General features: G+C 40.1%; 1 protein-coding gene across 1 annotated transcript; it reads left to right on the top strand.

Annotated features, from left to right (window-relative positions):
* Positions 1-10269: 10269 nt before the first annotated feature.
* Positions 10270-18365, top strand: LOC143363405 (uncharacterized). Its single transcript, XM_076804003.1, has 7 exons — positions 10270-10301; positions 11097-11909; positions 12001-12190; positions 12265-12787; positions 12842-12983; positions 13228-14872; positions 18258-18365. The coding sequence occupies exons 1-7, from the start codon at positions 10270-10272 to the stop codon at positions 18363-18365; spliced, it is 3453 nt and encodes a 1150-aa protein (XP_076660118.1).
* Positions 18366-20016: the final 1651 nt, after the last annotated feature.

The raw sequence follows: 20016 nt of genomic DNA, 5'->3' as shown, positions 1-20016 counted from the left end.
ATTACCTCTGCAGTTTTTCGCTAATATTTCTGAAATGAAACTCGAACGGCGGTCCCGTGTATGCAAAAGCTAAGGAAATCATTTGAATTGAATCAGTTTATTCTATAATAATTTTATACATATTACCAGGACTTCTTTTAAAAAGAAAATGAGCCGGAATTCACTTCCTGTCAGAAAGAAAATGATATTCAAATATCATGAAAGCAGCTTTTTATATGCCACGAAGCGCATAAAAAATTAAACAAAATTTATCATATTTTTTTACTTTAGATGTCAAATCTGAAGTCAACAAACAAACAAATACAAATTTACAATTAAAGACTAAATGTAAAATAAACTTGAATAATATCATACATTTAGATAAAAGTTTATAGAAATTTCCAAAGTTTACCGAGAAGTTTTATATACGAATACCGCATGGTTCACGAGAAACAGGCCGCCTAAATAGCTCCGTTAGGCTTAGAGATAGAAGAAAATGTTAGAGAGAAAAATTTAAAAGTAGCAAATATGGTAATATAAAGAAATGTAACAAAATACATAGTAATAAAAGAAAATATTTTATTTGGCAGAAAAGGAATACCAACATTCGCTGCTAGGATAAGGAAAACTGCCAAAACCTTATCAGTATTCATAATACAAAAATTTCATGATAAATATAATAAAATTATTACAGTACGATTTGTAAAATTCGCATAAACGTCCCCTCAGTCCTCCTATTGGACTAGTCCGTATGAATCTCATCTGTAACATGACATAAGTAAAAACGAATAAACTATTGAAACATATAATACATAAATTCGTATAATTGTGTATATATACCGGGTCTGAGATGCGCAGTCGAATGGTCTGGGATCCATTGGCAACACTCTGGAATCTATCAGGGAAGACGAATCTGCCAAAATAAATAAATTCTAACCGCTGAAATAATCAGCCCGTGGTGCGGCCCGACGACATCGCGTCAGGAAGCTCCAGCGATTCCAATGATTCGCGAGCTAAGGAATGAACCATTTTGCAATGTTCAACCGCTGAAATAATCAGCGGTTCCGCACACTGTTTCACAGCTCGACGATATCGCGTCAGGAAGCTCCAGCGATTCCAATGATCGCGAGCTGATGATAATAGGCTTTCTTCGCTCTATATCGGAGGGCTCTCGAATGGCCATACTCCTATTGTGTCGGCTATCCACTATTTCCGGCAGCATGCAATGTATGTAAAATCGCGACAATTTTGACTGCATTTCTTGCTGCCAAAATTTGTCGTCTCTATATATCTTCAGCGATATTAAGCCTTTGCGTGTCCAAACACAAAACAGGCAATACTTTTTTTGCGTTATCTGCAGCTGCCCTTGCACTTGATAAAAATAATAATTGTTTTTATTCATTGCAGTACCCGCATCATCCACAAATATTTTGCGTACTGCAGGTACTGTTTTTATCGCTTATTCTGGCGGTATATTTTCTGCCGTTTTCGGGCATTTTATTTCGACGATACCGTCGTCATCATCGATCACGCCGTCCGGAGAAGCTCCCAAAAATGGGATTGAGGCATCGATGAAGAGGCCACATTTTCTTATTGTGATGCCTTCTTTCCGCGAGAGTTCTTCTCGGGCAATATCTTCGCACTGCCGCCCATGTTCCATGGAAGGCAGGTCCAAAACTTTTGGATATAACAGCGACTTTACCAAATTACCACACGGCGTTTTTTTCAAACGTCGGCACACTTTCCCGAAGTTCGATGCCGTGAGTAATTTGGATCTATATATTTGCCATTTTTGGCTCTTGGCTTACTCTCTAGTTTCCTTTTCAATCTTTTTTCTATTATTCTGCCAATCCTGCAGAATCTCCATGTGTCTTTCCTTCTGTAGGTGGAACACATGTTCCTCCATGTCCGGTTTTTCTGCGCTGGTTCCGTAATCTTTGTCTCTCGTCGTCTGTGAAAACGGCTTTCGCGCCTTCTGCGACGAGCACTTTACTTTTTGTTTCTTTTTTCATTTTCCTCTTTTCTTCGTTTTTCCATGGCTTCCAAACATTTCGGCGGCTCCTTTCGCTTGGCTCGCATTATGCGGGACAATACCTCTTTTGTGTTATACTGTATAACAGCAGCGGGACATCTCCCGGTATACTATCCCCTCTAACTCCAATTTATCCTTTGGCCGCCAGTATATATCGCAATAATGGAATTGAAGCTCTCCACTGAGTTGTTATTGCTATTATATAACAAACTTTCAGCGTGAGCTATCAGCGGACGGAAGATATCTTGAATCTTGTAATATATTCCGATTTCCATTAGATGCGGCACCATGTTTTCTTCGTCGTTATTTGCGATGCGGTCGCAGATATATCCGAGTCTTCGGCACTCTTTGTGCTCTCCAAAGACGTGGCTAGGAATGTTCGTCAAATCCTTTTGCAAGTTATTTATCTTGCGATTGATCGAAACATTTTCCTTTACTCTGTATTCCGCAGCTTCCGTAATGTCCGTACGCATTCTGCGAACGCTGCTTTCCACTGCTTTTCTATATTTCCCAGGCGGAGTCGTCTTCGCAATATCTTTTAATTTATTGCAGAAGTTGCGTAGTAAATGGTTCGTGCATTCAATCTTTTTCACACGAACTATCGCCGCTTTGTACGGATCACAATCCAAAATTTTCTTGTATACGCTGCTGTCGCCGTCAGCAATCAGTGTCGCATACACGAGACCTCTTTTTTTATGTTGGTCTCGAAGCCATCAGCAATTGCGTCGCTCTCCATTTTTGTCGACGTTTGATGTCGTCCCCAGTTTTTGAAGCACGAATGTTTTTTCGGCTTCTCGTTTTTTTTGGCAGCGTTGTGACAAATAACGCACATCTTGTTCTTCACTCCAGCAAATAAAACTTTTTGCGTGTGGTATCCAATTATTGCACTCACACCGGCCATGGAGTCGTATTTTCCAGTACGGTAGGATCTCTTCATCCAACTACCGTCAGCCACGACGGGGATGAATCGAATTCCCGATGGTAAAACGTCGCCTCTTTCAATGGCTAAGCGTTTTTCTTCTTCAGCCGCTGCTATCATTTCTGCTTCTGCAGCATTGATGGAGGTCTCCACGATGTCGTCATGACATTTTCTGTATATCCATCGAGACATGCATGGAATGTTCATTGCTGAGAACATTTCCTCCATTTGTATGTAACCACCTCCACTAGTTATTGTGCCGGCGACCGCACTGCAATTGATATTCAATCTATCGCTTTCTGCGGATTCACTATTTATTTCCGTTTTATATTTGCACATCTTGCATTCGATTAGTATTTTTGTCGCCAAGCCCAAGCGCCTCCTGCCGGTTATGGTTAAATTGGCCATGCAACATTTCAAAGTTTCCGAATGGCTCTCCAGTTTTTTCATCTCCTCGAAGATGTGCCGCAAATCCACAATGCTCAATTCCGCGATAGTGGATTTTTCGGATGTTTCCTCCCGTGTTGATGACTCCGCGACGAAACAGTCTGTGTCGCTGGTCATTGTTGGTGCCACATCCATCTTCTCGGGAATATCCTCGATTGACTGTTCCTGCGTTTCTTGATTATGGACTTCTAGCTTGGCAACCCTATTTTTCGCTGCATGCTTACGTCTGAAAGTACAACATAACAACATGCATCAGTAATTTGTGTACTGGGGTCATTCCACGCGAAATCGGGCACAATTTTGGAGTACTGCTGTGGGATTTTATTCAAATTTGAATATGTTGTAGTCTTTAGCGACCTATGAACGAATGTCAAAGAATTTCTCGATATCTTAAAAATTGTTGATTTTAATAGACGTGTGAAAGAAAGGATCACCCTTTTTTCATTACATTATAAAGTCAGAACTAACAAGCCGATGAAAATGACTTTTTAGGAGCTTATAGTAAAATTATAAACGTATCTACTAAAAATTGCAAACTTCGAGCTGCAAAAAAGAAATGATTGCTAAACCTCTTCTACTGTCACATGGACTACAACATATTTCATTCAGTACAAAATCGCCGATAGGGACATCAGAAAGTAATCGATCTGACATGGTATGACCCCATATGATACTCTGCTGCGAATAAACGAAGTTACTGGAAGATAACGGATATTTTTCTATTCTATAAATAAATAATAAATAATCAGATTTTATTCGAATAGATCGTCGAATAAAGGTATCATATTGTCATCCGACATCGGATTTTGCCATTTATCCGCACTGTGCGACGCTGTGCTACATTGTCGTCAGCCATGGTAACGCGCGAAAAAAATATGCGAGCATACCTTACACCAGAGTTGGGCAAAATATTTATCTAAATAAAAATTTCGAATAACGAATAAAAGATAAAAAATTTTTTATTCGTTATTCGAAGGTTCGAATAATAAAGTATCTTTATTCGACGAGTATCGGATAAATAATTTTATTCGACGAGAATTTATCCGACGAATAAAGATAATTTTTTTTATGCGAAGCGGATTTATTCGAACTTCGAATAATTTTTTCATCTTTTATCTGTATCTTTTATTCGAAAGCTTCGAATAAATCTTCGAATAACTTTTGCCGAGCGCCGAGCGCCGAACTTCAAAGACCCAGCGACGACAGACGACAACAATATAAGCTGATGGAGAATCGCGCACGTATGAAAGTTTAAACTTTTAGATTTTTCAATATATATGCTCATGAAATTGTGACGAGCGAATGGAAGGGATTTTCCTGATGAAAATGAGGTCAAATTCGAGTGCAATCGAACAAGTTTCACTGATACGTAATGTTACGATAAAAATTACAATCTCATTAAAGACAGTCCAAATGATGGCGTGTTTGGACTGATTTTGATCGGGATAAGATCTACAACTCATTCGTCTTACCAATATTGTTCTGATTAAACTCATAAAAGCATAAATTGCCAATAATGCTCGATTCTCCATTAGCGTACATTGTAGGCTGTTGGTCGGTCGTTGGTCTTTGAAGTTCCGAGCTCGTAGAGTCGCGAGATATCGGTGTGAAACAACTACCACTCCAATTGCAAAACTTCTTTATTTGTCAGTATTTTTTTATGGGACTTGCGCCAACTAATTCGTGGCATTCTTCTGATTAAAATGACACTAAACACGGTACAAATTGGACTGTATTTAGCATTTTTATCCGCTTAGATTGTATGCCGTTTGGCAGTCGCTGGGTCTTCGACGTTCGGCGCTCGTCGGTCCTCGTCGGGCGCCGTCGCCGTTTATTTGACGAGCTGGCAAAAGTTATCCGAAGATTTATTCGAACCTTCGAATAACGAATAAAGATAAAGTATCTTTTATTCGAATCGTTATTTAAATAATTTTTTATCTAAATAATGCCCAACTCTGCCCTACACTGCTTGCAATATTTTTATATTTTTATGTCTGATTTTCAACCACAGTTTCTAACAAAACAAAATAGACAAAATTCTGTGATAAAAAAAATTAAAAAAAATTTTTTAATACCATCCTTTAGAGTGGTCTCAGGACAGTTCTATCGTCCTGGTACGGGGGGAGGTTTATGGCACTCTCAAGTGCTTTCTCATTTCGGGTTCTTCGACGGGGAAAATCATACTGGCGCAGAAAAGGCTGACCGAGACGGGACTAGCTGAAATATGGAAACACGTGCACCTGAGCAGGACAGGCCTGGCTGACAATGTCCAGATCAGAGTTGGGCAAAATATTTAACCAAATAAAAATTTCGAATAACGAATAAAAGGTAAAAAAATTTGTATTCGTTATTCGAAGGTTCGAAGAACTAACGAGTATCGAAGAATCAATATTATTCGACGAGAATTTATCCGACGAATAAAGATAATTTTTGTTATTCGAAGCGGATTTATTCGAACTTCGAATCATTTTTTCATGGAACCTGCGCCAACTAATTCGTGGCATTCTGACACTAAACACGGTACAAATTGGAATGTATTTACAAGGAGATGCCATGGCCTTCGGGTCACCGATTCGGTTGAAACTTTGCACACTTATAGATCTCGTTCTCCTGTTCACGAATATATACCATTATAAGGGCAGATATCCAATAGGTCGTGGCCTCTCCTTGTTAGTATTTTTATCTGTAGATTTATTCGAAGGCTTTTTATTTAGATAAATATTTTGCCCAACTCTGGATAGCTCATCTGTAAGGGTAATTATAGAGGAAAATCGCAAATCCATTCTGAAAAAATCTGACACATTTCGGATATCAAACCACATACTTTGAATCGTTTTCAGATTTTTCCGGTTTTTTTTCTGGTTGTAAAAATCGAAAAAATCGAAAAAATTCAGATTTCATATGTTATGAAATGAAACATAAAGAAATAAATACATAACTACATAAATACATAAATAAATACATAAATAAATAAATAAATCATAACATATGATTTCATATATTATGTTATGAATCTTATGTTATAAAATTTCATTATTATGCCCTCTTCATTTTACTTACAGTGAGTATAAAAAGTATTCGTACACCTCTTGTAGGCTTAAAAAACCATGTATTTCTCTATGTAATTGCACACATGTTTATAAAACGAAACATAATTGTAATTGTTATATACTTTTAACTACATACTGTTATATAAATATACTTGAAAAAGTTTAACGTTAACGAGAAAAATTAAAAAGTATGAGAAGTGTCTCTAAATTGGCGCGCAAAAAGTATTCGTACAGGTACTAGAATGCACTTGAAAGGCGTCCGATTGTTTATATTATGGTTTAGCGGGACCCGACAAATAATCAGACAGAGTCTTTGATGCACAGTCTAGTGGCAACCTTCTGCAAAACCAGTCAATTTTTGTAACATTCGGTAAAATGGGTCGTAAAGGTAAGGAAACAAGTGAGACTGAAAGAAAAATTATTATACAACTGCATAATCAATGCAAATCATTGCGAGAAATAGCAAAAACAATGAATAGGCCACATAGCACTATACAAGGAATTATAAATCGATATGGTGAACGAAAAACCAATAAAAGTAAAGCGAAATCTGGTCGACCTCGAAAACTTAGTTCACGCGATGAACGTTTTATAGTGCGTGAAATAAAAAAAAATCCTAAAATTAGTGCCCCTAAGATCGCTGCTGAGCTTGCAAACAACGCTGGAGTAAGTGTATGTGCTAGCACTATTCGTAATTGTTTACGAAATAATGAATATCACGGCCGAGTTGCTCGCAAGAAGTATTTCGTAAATGCCGCAAATAGAAAGAAGAGACTTGATTTCGCGAAAGATAATATTATATCGAGTTTTGGCGAAGAGTCATATTTACTGACGAAAGTAAATTTAATGTTTTTGGTTCTGATGGCAAGTGTACAGTCTGGAGGAAGAAAAATACAGAGCTACAAAAAGAAAATCTACGCCCCACAGTAAAACACGGCGGTGGTACGGTCATGGTTTGGGGTTGTATGAGTGCTGCTGGAGTGGGGTCATTACACTTCATCAAGGGAATCATGGACCACAAAATATATCTAAACATATTAAAAAACCATATTGTAAGTAGTGGTTGAACACAAGAAAGTGGTTGCTTTATAACACACCACAATATTTGAAAACACCTCCGCAATCACCGGATAATCCGATCGAAAATTTATGGGATCTGCTTGATAAAAAAATCCGAACCCGGCATATTTCAAGTAAAGAACAATTAAAACTTGCTCTTCAAGAGGAATGGTGCAATATTACACAACAAATCACATCCAATTTAGTGGATTCAATGCCAAGAAGACTGGACGCAATTATACAGTCGAAAGGCTATCCAACGAAATATTAATTTAATTTATTTTCGCAAATTATAACACGTTTATTGCTAAATTTGTTACGTTACGAATACTTTTTGTGTGCTAGTAGAGACTTCAGACCGTTTTTAATATATCTCATTAACGTTAACTTTTCGTTAGTTTATTCATGTCACATTTTGTAGTTGAAACATATAATAATCGTAATTGTGTTTTTGTTTTATGAAAGAATAAAAGATCAATCCTGTATATCAAAGGATAAAAGAAGGTAAATAAAAATAAAAACAGTGGTTCCGATTTTTTCAGATTTTTACGGGGTTGGAACAATTACCCAATACAAGCTAGACATAGTAATATAAATATACACTTACCTTTCCTTCATTATTTGTTTTACACTGTATCTTCTACTGGAAAGACGAAGCCTGCTTGTTGGACCCTCCCTCGCATATCGTATCGACGCGGACGATACACAATCTTCGTCACTTTCTCTCACAATTTTTGTCATATTTGAATAATAAGAAATAAATGTCGCGTTTTGAACAATTACAGCACTGAACGCGTCTCTCTTCGTCAGTAAACAACATCTTTCAGTTTTTTCTTTCGTGCCGCGGCCAGCGGTCGCGGGAAATTCGAAAGACGAAGGGGAGGTTCGAGCTTTCGTGACCAACCGACGTATTGATGACATTCGAAAAACCTTGAAAACGACTACTATTGGAACATTTCTTTATATTACCATATTCCTAACATTCTCTTCTATCTCTAAGTCTAACGGAGCTATTTAGGAGTTTTTTGGTTTTCTTTATTAATAATAAAGAAGTTAAATTTTTCAGCGCTCACGCGGGCTTTGATCTGTGCCGGCGGCCGCCGAGGAGTGTGCCATTCATTGTCGGCTATGTCGGTGTGAGAACAGAAGACCACCACTAATCCAATTACAAAACTTCTTTATTTTTCGAAATTTTTTTATGAAACTTTTACCAACATCTTCGTGGCATTTTTCTGATATCAAATATGATACAATTCCGATGATATTTACTTGTGTAACAAGCGATAAAAGTTTCAAAGACAGAGAAGGACAGCGTATGGGAAGGAAAGAGCCGCGGAGAGACACGGCCGCCGGCACAGATCAAAGCCCGCGTGAGCGCAGGCGAAAACTCCTTTATTATTGAGACTTTCACCAATATATTTGTGGCATTATAAATGATATCAAATGCGATATAATTGGGATCACATTTACACTAATTTTTAATGTAATTGTAATGGGAAGTAACTTTCATCGTCCGGTTTATTTTAACCGTACTCTCCCCCTGGGGATACGACGACGACTCGGTTTCGCCGGTTTTCTCATGTCCGTTCGGCGGCCGGCCTTCATGGCCGTCTTCTCCGAAACGTACAGAGGAACCAGGCGTCCCTACTCTCAGGCGGCCAGGAAGCTACCCCTCTTGGTATCGCGATTCGTTTCGTAAATAATTCGTTGTTAACTTTATCAATAACACGTTACTAGCAGTCTAGAAGATTCCAGACCCCACGGTCCCCTCGAACCGCCGGCCTCGGTGCCTCGGGGCGCAATTCTTCTATTACATCAGGGGGGGGGGGGGGCTGTCGAAGGATCACGACGCTTTCTTGTTCCTCGTCGCGTTACACAATTCTTTTATCTGTGCTCATTCCAAGTGTGACTTCGAAAGTGGAAATAACGTAAGTACAGTAAAGTCTATCGCGAATAGATGTGAAAAAAAACGTTTGTGAGTGCAACTATTTGAAAGCAGTGAAATAAAATCGATTTTCTTCTTTATTTATTACGCGAATAGACTTGATTCATTGGACACGTGGTGAAGTGTTATAGCATAATGATATATACAATTTAGAATTGTGCGAGAATGTTTTGTTCGACATCGTATCAGATTCTCGAACAAAGATTGTGAGTGACCGCCGGTGTGCAATAATTCGACAGAGTCGGGTACTGAATCGTTTGGACGTGTCGGAAATCCATGGGGTCGAGACGAATTAGTGATGAATTTTGCTCCTCAGTGATTCATCTCGATCCTACGGATTTCCGACCCGTCCCAACGATTGGGTAACCGATTCTTTCGAATTATTGCACACCTGCAATGACTTATAATCTTTGTTCGAGAATCCGATACGATCCCGAAAAAACCGTTCTCGCACACTTCTAAATTCCGCACAACGCTATAACACGCGTCCAACGAATGAAATCAATTATTATTTTATTTGTATATTATTTTCCTTCTGGATGCTATAAAACGTTTTCTTACATATATTCATTTTACCCCTTCTATAATTCAATTTGAACCTGATATTTTAGTAATTCTTTTTTCTTTTCCAGCATTATGGAACCGAACATAATTATACTGGAAAAAATGAGGTTGGACCAGGAGCCATCCACCTCAACCCGGGCCTCGCGGATACCCAGGCCTATCAAACTTGTACCGCCCTCCCTTCCGCCCACCCGTCCGCCCTCCCTTCCGCCCACCCTTCCGCCCACACCTCCGCCCACCCTTCCGCCCACCCCCATCCCGGGGCCAATAGAAAATGGCCTACAAAATGCCTACACTGATTCTTACGTAAGTAAATATAGAATAAATGAAGAAATAATAAAATAATAAATAAATGGTAAATCGAAAAATTATAAAACAATATTATGTTTCAGAATAAATTGGCCAAACTCTTAAAGCGGGCGGAGTATCGCCAGAGGAAGCGTGGCCAGAGAAAGAAAAAGCGGATTTCGTCATATCGAGGTGGTAAAATAAACTAAAATAAATAATAATTATTATAAATTAAAATAATAATAAATAAATGTGGGAGCGCGAGCGTTCCCTCCGCGAAGGCGTCTCGATGCGACGTTTCGGAACGTTGCGATCGTTCCTGCCATGGAGACGCATCGACGATTCGGGAAGCTTCGAGAAGCGTGGCGACCGTTGCGAGTATCGACAATTCGGAAGCTTGGAGAAGCGTGGCCACCGTTGCGATCATCGAAGATTCGAGAACGCGGAAAAACAAATAAAACGCGCGGAGGCGCCGGGCCTGGAGGTCTTTCGTCTTCGAACCACGAGCGTGAGCAGTTGATTGTACGTTGAACCTATTTTCTGGACCTTTCATATTAAATTCTTGTTTTATTGAACACTTTGTTAGTCCGTTACCCGTCTCATCCTACAATTGGGGGCTCGGCCGCGATAAAGCCAAAATTTCGATATAAATCGGTACGCGATCACTCGTGACGATTTTGAGACAACAGCGTAACGGGCGAAGAGAAAAGCGAAACGAGGCATTCGTCGGTACGGTACAGTTATCGCGCAAGTAAAAGTGAAAGTGAAACAATAAGTGAGTGATAACTGACGGAACAGCACGAATTGCTTTAGTGAAAAGTCTGATAAAGGAAAAGTCAAAGAAGAAAGGGGAACAATGGCAGATGGAATCAACAATGTGATAACCGCCTCACGTTCGGAAGAAAGCGAAATAGACGAGACCATCTTGGACACGCGAAAAACAAAAGAGACCAAAATAGACGAAATGAAAATACAGGAATTAAGGAAGAAGCTGAAACAATTACATTTAAACACGAAGGGCACGAAATCAGAACTGAAGGAACGATTGAAAGAATACGAAGGAATGCAGGATGAAGAAGCGGGAACTGAAGAATCGGAATACGAAGAGTTCGAATCTGAAGAATCCGTAATAGAAGAAAACGAGATTGAGAGAAAACAAAGAAAAAAGATGAAGAAACGACAGACGGAAACACAAACAAGCATATTCACGATTCGCGACGTCGAGGAATCATTGCCGTGTTTCACAGGCGATGACAAATTGTCGATCCGCAAATGGCTCGACGAATTTGAAGAAACCGGTGCACTACTGCAGTGGAATGACTTGCAGATGTTCGTCTATGGGAAAAGGATGTTGAAAGGGTCAGCCAGGCAATTTTTGACATCACAAAGAGGTGTTACCTCTTGGAAAATTTTAAAGGAACGATTACAAAAAGAATTTAAAACCGTGGTGAACAGTGCTCAAGTGCACGCACAGCTGTCAAGACGGAAGAGGAAGCCGCACGAGACAGGACGACAGTACATATACGCAATGATGGAAATTGCTAGCGACAGTAATATAGAAGACAACGCACTGATCGAACACATCGTAGACGGCATACAGGATCAGGAACACAATAAAATGATACTGTATCAGGCAGATACAATCGAACAATTAAAAGCTAATTTAGATGTATACGATCGGATGAAGAAGAAATCGGATCGGAAAGTATATCCGAAGAAAAAAGATGAAACGACAGGAAGCAGAGAAAAACCGAATGTGGCAAGCAAACCACGGGCACCACGCTGCAACACCTGCGGAATACCCGATCACGAAGCAAAGAACTGCCCAGAACGCGGAAAAGGACCGAAATTCTTTAAATGCAACAACTTCGGACATATCGCAAGTCGTTGCCCAAATCAAGAAAACAGTAACAACGCAGTCAACGTAAACTGCATCTCCAGGTCAAGAACGACACGCGATATACGAATAAACGATATACAGTGCCATGCTTTGATCGATTCAGGAAGTGAACTTTCGTTGATTTCAAAAGTAAAATATCAAGAAGCAGGCTGTCCCTTGCTCAAAGCAACACCCACGGTTATTACGGGAGCAGGTAACGCACTGACGCCGGTTATCGGCACGTTTGAAAACCACGTGAGGATAGAGAACGAAGAATACGATCTGAATTTGTTTGTGGTACCGACGCACACGATACCATACGACGTGATACTGGGGCAAGATTTCTTGGCGAACGTGGAAATACAGCTACGACAAGGAGAAATAATAAAAATGCAGAGGATACCACCAGCAACCGAACAAGCAGAGGAAGTTCCAGTCAACGTCACCGACGGGAAGGAGGAGGCAGGGAAGGACCGGGAAGAAGCAGACGCGGAAAACAACAGTGAAACAGTGTGTAGTGAACTGATGAGAGTGTTGTGCACCGAAGTGAATGCTAAAGAATTAGACGTCGAGCGTAAATATAAGGACAGATTAGAGACTGTAATTGCGGAATACACGCCTGAACGTACGGTAAGCACAAAAATCGAAACAGTTATATCGGTAAACGATCATTCGCCAGTTAGCTTGAAACCACGGAGATTGGCACCAAAAGAAAAGACTGTATTAAACAAGCAAATAGATGAATGGTTGAAGGACGGAGTGATCCAACCGAGTAAAAGCGAGTATGCGAGTCCAGTGGCTATTGTACCAAAAAAAAAACGGTTCGTATAGGGTTTGCGTAGACTACCGCGAATTGAACAAGCGAATTAAGAGAGATCATTTTCCAATGCCACTTATAGAGGACAGAATAGACGAATTAAGGAAAGCCCGCATCTTTTCAGTAATAGATCTTAAAAACGGCTTCTTTCACGTACCAATGGCAGAACAAAGTAGGAAATATACGTCATTCGTAACGCCCGACGGACAATATGAATTTTTAAAAACACCTTTCGGACTATCAATTAGCCCTACTAGTTTTCTTAGATTCATTGACGAAATATTTAAAGATCTAGTGAGACGCAAAGTAGTTTTTACGTACGTAGACGATATTATTATTCCCGGAGAAAACGATGAACAGGCATTCGAAAATTTATTAGAGACGTTAAAAGTAGCGGAAGAAAACGGGTTAATGATCAACTGGAACAAATGTCAATTCTTCAAAACGCGAATCGAATACCTTGGTCAGGAAATCGAAAACGGAAACGTGTACCCAAGCGAATCAAAAATCAAAGCAGTCGAAAAATTTCCGATACCGAAAAGTAAGAAAGCCGTGCAAAGCTTCCTAGGATTGACGGGATATTTTCGTAAATTTATCCATGATTATTCAAAGATGGCTCGACCTTTGTCGGACTTGATTAAGAAAGAGCAGGCATTCGTATGGGATAGTAGTCAGAGGGAGGCATTTCAAAAATTGAAGTTAGTATTATCCGCGAAGCCAGTACTACGTATCTATGATCCGCAAGCTATCACAGAACTGCATACTGATGCCAGCAAGGAAGGCTACGGGGCAATTCTCCTACAAAAGACTGACGAAGACAGTAAATTTCATCCGGTTCACTATTACAGTAAGAAAACGACTGACGCAGAAAAGAAACTACACTCTTACGAATTAGAGGTGCTAGCCATAATTAACGCAGTAAAGAAACTACGTATTTATTTATTCGGTATCAGATTTAAAATAGTTACGGATTGCGAGGCGTTTAAAAAGACTCTAACTAAAAAAGATTTGTCTCCGAAGGTAGCGCGATGGGCACTAACCCTCGAAGAGTTCGATTACGAAGTAGAACACAGAAGTGGAACGCGACTTAAACATGCGGACGCGCTCAGTAGACATCCCGCGTTAGTTGTTACGAATCATTTACATGCGATGATAAAGAAAAAGCAATTTGAAGACGAGCGATTACACGCGATCAAATGCATTTTGCAAAACGAACCATATGATAACTATTTCATAGATCACGATATTTTAATGAAGCGAAAGAATGATAGGGATTTAATAGTAGTGCCATCCTGTTTGCAAACCGAAATAATACGAAACACACACGAAAACGGCCATTTCGGTATTAAGAAAATGAAAGAAACTATAGAAACCGAATATTATATCCCGCGGCTAGAGAATAAACTAAAAAATTTTATTAGCTGCTGTATCCCATGTATCATATCCGATAAGAAAGCCGGTAAGAAAGAGGGAGAGTTAATGCCGTTGCCAAAAGGCGATAAACCGTTAAATACCTACCATGTTGATCATGTAGGACCGATGTCAGCGACAACTAAAGCTTACCGATATATTTTCGTAGTAATAGACAGTTTTTCAAAATTTATTTGGTTATATCCTACTAAAAGTGTCAACGCGAAGGAAGTTATCAATAAGCTAAGTGGGCAGCAGAAAGTTTTCGGAAATCCCGAGAGAATCATTTCCGATCGAGGAGCGGCGTTTACTTCGGTCGACTTTCAAAACTATTGTATGGATGAAGGGATTCGACATATCTTGGTTACGACGGGGGTTCCAAGAGGGAACGGGCAGGTCGAGAGAACGATTAGGACGATAATTCCGGTACTTACAAAATTATCTTTGGACAAACCCGATCAATGGTACAAATTCGTCGAAAAAGTACAATTATGCGTTAACAGTACCTACCAGCGGAGCGTTGGCATGACTCCCTTTGAAGTCATGTTCGGCATGCAAATGCGACACAAACGAGACCATGATATCCTCGCGATAATTGAACAAGAAACAATTCAATTATTTCAGGAAGATCGCGATGAATTGCGGTTAGTTGCTAAAGAAAATCTCTTAAAAGTACAAGAAGAAAATAGAAAAACTTACAACAAGAAATGTAAACCCGCGAGAAAATACCAGGAGGGCGATTTGGTGTTCATTAAAAGAACGCAATTCGGCCCGCAATTAAAAATCAAACAGAAGTACAGTGACTCCCATAAATATTCGGACACTAGGTACAACTAACTTTATGATTTAATAATTCGTTTGTTGATAAAGCAATCGCCCTGGAAATTGTTTTTAGCAATAAAACATTTATTAAGGATGATAAACATGTATGATTTATTTGAAAAATATACATACGTTTCGTAATAAAAATTATTAAACGAAATAATGGACCATTTGTGGCTCACAAAAATATTCGGACACGTATTATATTTCTCTGGCAATCGCCTTCTGGGGACGCGATATTCGAAGATCGGGAAAACGTTTGTTTATAAACAGATTCTCGCGGACCATTAGATGTCCATACCACCTCACTGCTGTCAGTAGTAAACGTGAATTCGTTCAAAATAGATGGCTAAGGAAAGAATACGAGTTTCGATGTGCGACATCTTATAATTTTTCATCGAGAAAAAGGAAAAGCCTATCGCGAAATTAGTGCAATGCTTCGTATAAGTAAGAGTACTGCTGCAGATATCTGTCGACGATTTTATATTGAGAATCGCATTGATTCTATTCCGCAAACTGGAATACCAAGTCTCTTATGTACGAGGGAGAAAAGCAAAATTATTCGGAAAGTGAAAAAAATCCGCGCTTAAGTGCTCCAAAACTAGTTAGTGAACTATTAGGCGAAAGCTCCAAAAATGTTTCAGCCGAAACAGTTCGGAGAGTGCTGAGGCAAGCTGGTTACAATGGAAGAGTAGCTAGAAAGAAACTATTTATCAACGAAAAGAATAGGAATAAACGAAAAACCTTTGCAAGAGAGCTAATTTCTAAGGCTGAGACATGGTGGAAGGATGTCATATTTGCTGATGAAAGCAAATTCAATCTGTACAATTCCGACGGAAGAACTATGGTGCGGCGGAAAGCGAATAAAGAGTTTAATTTTGAAAATACAAAAGGTACAGTGAAACACGGCGGAGGCAGCGTAATGGTCTGGGGTTGCATTTCGTCATATGGAGTCGGTAACCTAGTGTTTATTGACGGTATCATGGACTAAAATCATTATTTAAATATACTCAAAAATAATTTAATTCGAAGTGCTGAAAAGATGGGGCTTAATAATACTTCTAAGTTTTACCAAGACAACGACCCCAAGCACAAGTCACGTATTGTGCAAGAATTTTTATTATACTGCTGCCCCAAAATTCTTCATTCGCCGCCCCAATCACCGGACCTTAATCCTATCGAGAATTTATGGGATGAATTGGATAGAAAAATTCGAAAAACCCCAATTACATCGATAGCTGAATTAAAACAAAGACTTGCAACTGAGTGCTCGAATATAACTGTTGAATATTTAAAAAAAATTACAAACAATATGCCAAACAGGTTAAGATATGTTCTTAAACAAAATGATTATGCCACGAAGTATTAAACAAATGTTGTAATGCTAAATTACATGATCTAAATTGAAAAATTAATATTGTCCGAATATTTTTGTGAGCCAAAAATGGTACATTATTTCTTTTACTAATTTTTATTATGGAATTTATGTACATTTTTCAAATAAATTATTTATGTTTATCAACATTAATAGATCTTTTATTGCTAGAAACCATTCCCGGGACGATTGCTTCATTAACAAAGGAATTAATCAAGTCGTAAAGTTAGTTATAGCTAGTGTCCGAATATTTTTGGGAGTCACTGTATTTAGGGCCGAACAAAGTCGTGAAAGTTAAGCGTAATGATCGTTACGACGTAATTCGCATCAGTGATGGGGAGGGACCACACGTAACGAGTACCGCAGTAGATTACATGAAACCCTTCGATTGTAACGAGGAATTAAATGAATGATGTCTTCGAGGGCGAAGAAAATGCAGGAAAGGCCGAGTGTGGGAGCGCGAGCGTTCCCTCCGCGAAGGCGTCTCGATGCGACGTTTCGGAACGTTGCGATCGTTCCTGCCATGGAGACGCATCGACGATTCGGGAAGCTTCGAGAAGCGTGGCGACCGTTGCGAGTATCGACAATTCGGAAGCTTGGAGAAGCGTGGCCACCGTTGCGATCATCGAAGATTCGAGAACGCGGAAAAACAAATAAAACGCGCGGAGGCGCCGGGCCTGGAGGTCTTTCGTCTTCGAACCACGAGCGTGAGCAGTTGATTGTACGTTGAACCTATTTTCTGGACCTTTCATATTAAATTCTTGTTTTATTGAACACTTTGTTAGTCCGTTACCCGTCTCATCCTACATAAATATAATTGTTAATATGTAACGATCGGCGGTGCGGGAGAGCATGCCGGCTCAGTCGGCCGTCCGGGGTCCCTGAGCCGCGAATGAGGAGACGGGTTTCGGCTGCGTATAACGTATATTTCCTTATCGACTAATTATGTACAAGGTAACTTAGGACGACAGATGTGGCTTACTGACTACGGTGTAACGGTAACGGCGACGGTTTACGGGCTACGGCTTAATGTCTACGGTGGACGCGTCTGGTCGGTCGGTTGCGCCGGCGGGGGCGCCGGTACATCGGGAGGGCACCTGCCCGAGGACGGGAGTGGGGGAAAACGGCGTCGCGACACTCCGGGGCCTCAACGGCCTGCACTAGGGTTCGTGCCTAGAGGCTCTATCGCCCGGCGCTCCTGTTATTCACTCCGCGCACCGGTCAGAGCAGGATGGTCGCCGTTCTCGCTCTCCGTAAACCGGAGGGTAGGCGGGGAGCGGGTTATGCTCGACCGGAGCGGCGCTCGCCGCGGTCACCCTCAGACCCGTTGGAGGATAGAGGGAGGTGGAAGTGAGAAGCAGCCTCGAGGTCGGAGTACGGTGGTCGTTCATATATTCTACTAATAGACCGTTGTCTCTCGTCACCCGGACTGCCTTTCTCCGTGCCCGGTGGCGGTACTTATCCCCGTGGCCGATCATCTTTACTCGCGAGAGCGGCCCATCGCGGCGTTGGCCCTCTCGCGGTCGCGGTTCGTACTGGCGCGGCGCGCCTACGGTGTGATCGGCCACGGTCTTCGCCGGTGCGCGGGCGGGGGAAGCCTCGCGTCGAGGTTAGGATCGTTACAAATATATACAAAATAATTATAAATTATTTTTATAATTTTATTTCTAGGAGGTCGCGGAGTTGGCCGCGGAGGTCGCGGAGGAGGCTGCCAAAAAAACAACCGAGGAGGCCGTGGAGGCCGTGGAGGCCACGGATTTCTCCGTGGAATTAACATAAACTATTATTGTAAATAATTTATTGCAGTTTCATTCGTTCAGATGTTTATTTAGTTGTTTAGTTTATTTTGTTTATTGTTTGTAAATATATAGAAAATATAAGTTTGTTTGTTTATTTTGATGGTTTAGTTTGTTTTGATTGTTTGTTTGTTTGTTTTTGTCTGTTGTAAATAAAATATTATAAATAACATCTGTAAATAAATAATATAAAATAAATAAATACCTTTTCTTGAACAAGTGCGGTCTTTTCTACCTTATATGATATTGTCTTTTTGAACGTTGATTGATACTGACATCCTGTCTGATCCGTAATTAGAATTGCAAGGGGGGTGATATATTTTACTACTTTCCGATCATTTTCGGCGGCCTGTTATATTTTATCAAAATGAAATCGGTACTTTGAAGTGAAATTGATAATATAAATATGCAATGATAAAACATAATAATATTTTTTTAAAAATGTGTTAGTCGACAGGATTTGAACACTGGCCGTCCGGTTGAAAACTTGGCACGCCGCAGTCGCGCCAAACCAAATCTTGTTGTACCGTAGGAAAAATACGGCATTACATACGAAATAATGAAACTTTAATCGTCAATATCTCGAAAATTATTGAGTATCTGCCCCTATAATGGTGCATATTCGTGAACAGGACAACGAGATCTATAAGTGTGCAAAGTATCAACAGAATCGGTGACCCGAAGGTCGCGGCCTCTTGCGAAACGTGCAAGGGTCAAAATCTTGACAAATTCAAGCTTCAATATTGCAATGAGCAGTTTAAAAGTGGTCAATTGTATTTCCTAAACGTTCAATCTACGTCTGTCCAGAGCCCAAATTCCGAATTTCTACCTCATCGTCGAGTAATTTGCAATATTCGGCAGCATACTGCCAGTCGCGAGCCGTTCGAAGCAAGCGTGACGTTACGAGATGCGTAGCGAAACGTGCAGGGGTCAAAATCTTGACAAATTGACGCTTCAATATTGCAATGAGTAGTTTAAAAGTGGTCACATGTGTTTCCTAAAAGTCCAATCTACGTCTGTCCAGAGCCCAAATTGCGAATTTCTACCTCATCGTCGAGTAATTTGCAACATTCGGCAGCATACATATCGTACATATGTAAACCTGTAATATCGATCTGCATTATCGACCGTATTCTATCGCAAGGTACAGTGTTTGCCGCGGGGAGACCGGGGCGCTAGTAAGCGGAACCGCGAAATGGTGCATTTTTTTCTAGACATTTTACGTCTTAAATAAGTAAGTAATCAATTAAAAATGCATACCACCGTGTTTGTACATGTCTGCTATGTCTGTCCAGAGGCTTTTTTTCGATGCGAACACTAAATCTCTCGAAATTAAGAGAATCTCTCTGCAATATATGTATATGAACTTGCAAGGGTCAAAATCTTGACAAATTGACGCTTCAATATTGCAATGAGCAGTTTAAAAGTGGTCACTTGTGTTTCCTAAAAGTCCAATCTACGTTTGCCCAAATTGCGAATTTCTCATCGTGGAGTAATTTGTAATATTCGGCAGAAAAGTCGCTTTCTGAAACTCGCTTTCTCGCTTTATGACGTCACAAGATGGCTGCCGCAGAGAGATTCTTTTAATTTCGAGAGGTTTAGTGTTCGTATCGAAAAAAAGGCTCTGGACAGAC

The sequence above is a fragment of the Halictus rubicundus genome, unplaced genomic scaffold (assembly GCF_050948215.1).
Source record: "Halictus rubicundus isolate RS-2024b unplaced genomic scaffold, iyHalRubi1_principal scaffold0045, whole genome shotgun sequence".
NCBI classification, from domain to species: Eukaryota; Metazoa; Arthropoda; class Insecta; order Hymenoptera; family Halictidae; genus Halictus; species Halictus rubicundus.
The sequence above is the reverse complement of the archived record's forward strand: the minus strand, read 5'-3'. Positions and strand labels throughout refer to the sequence as shown.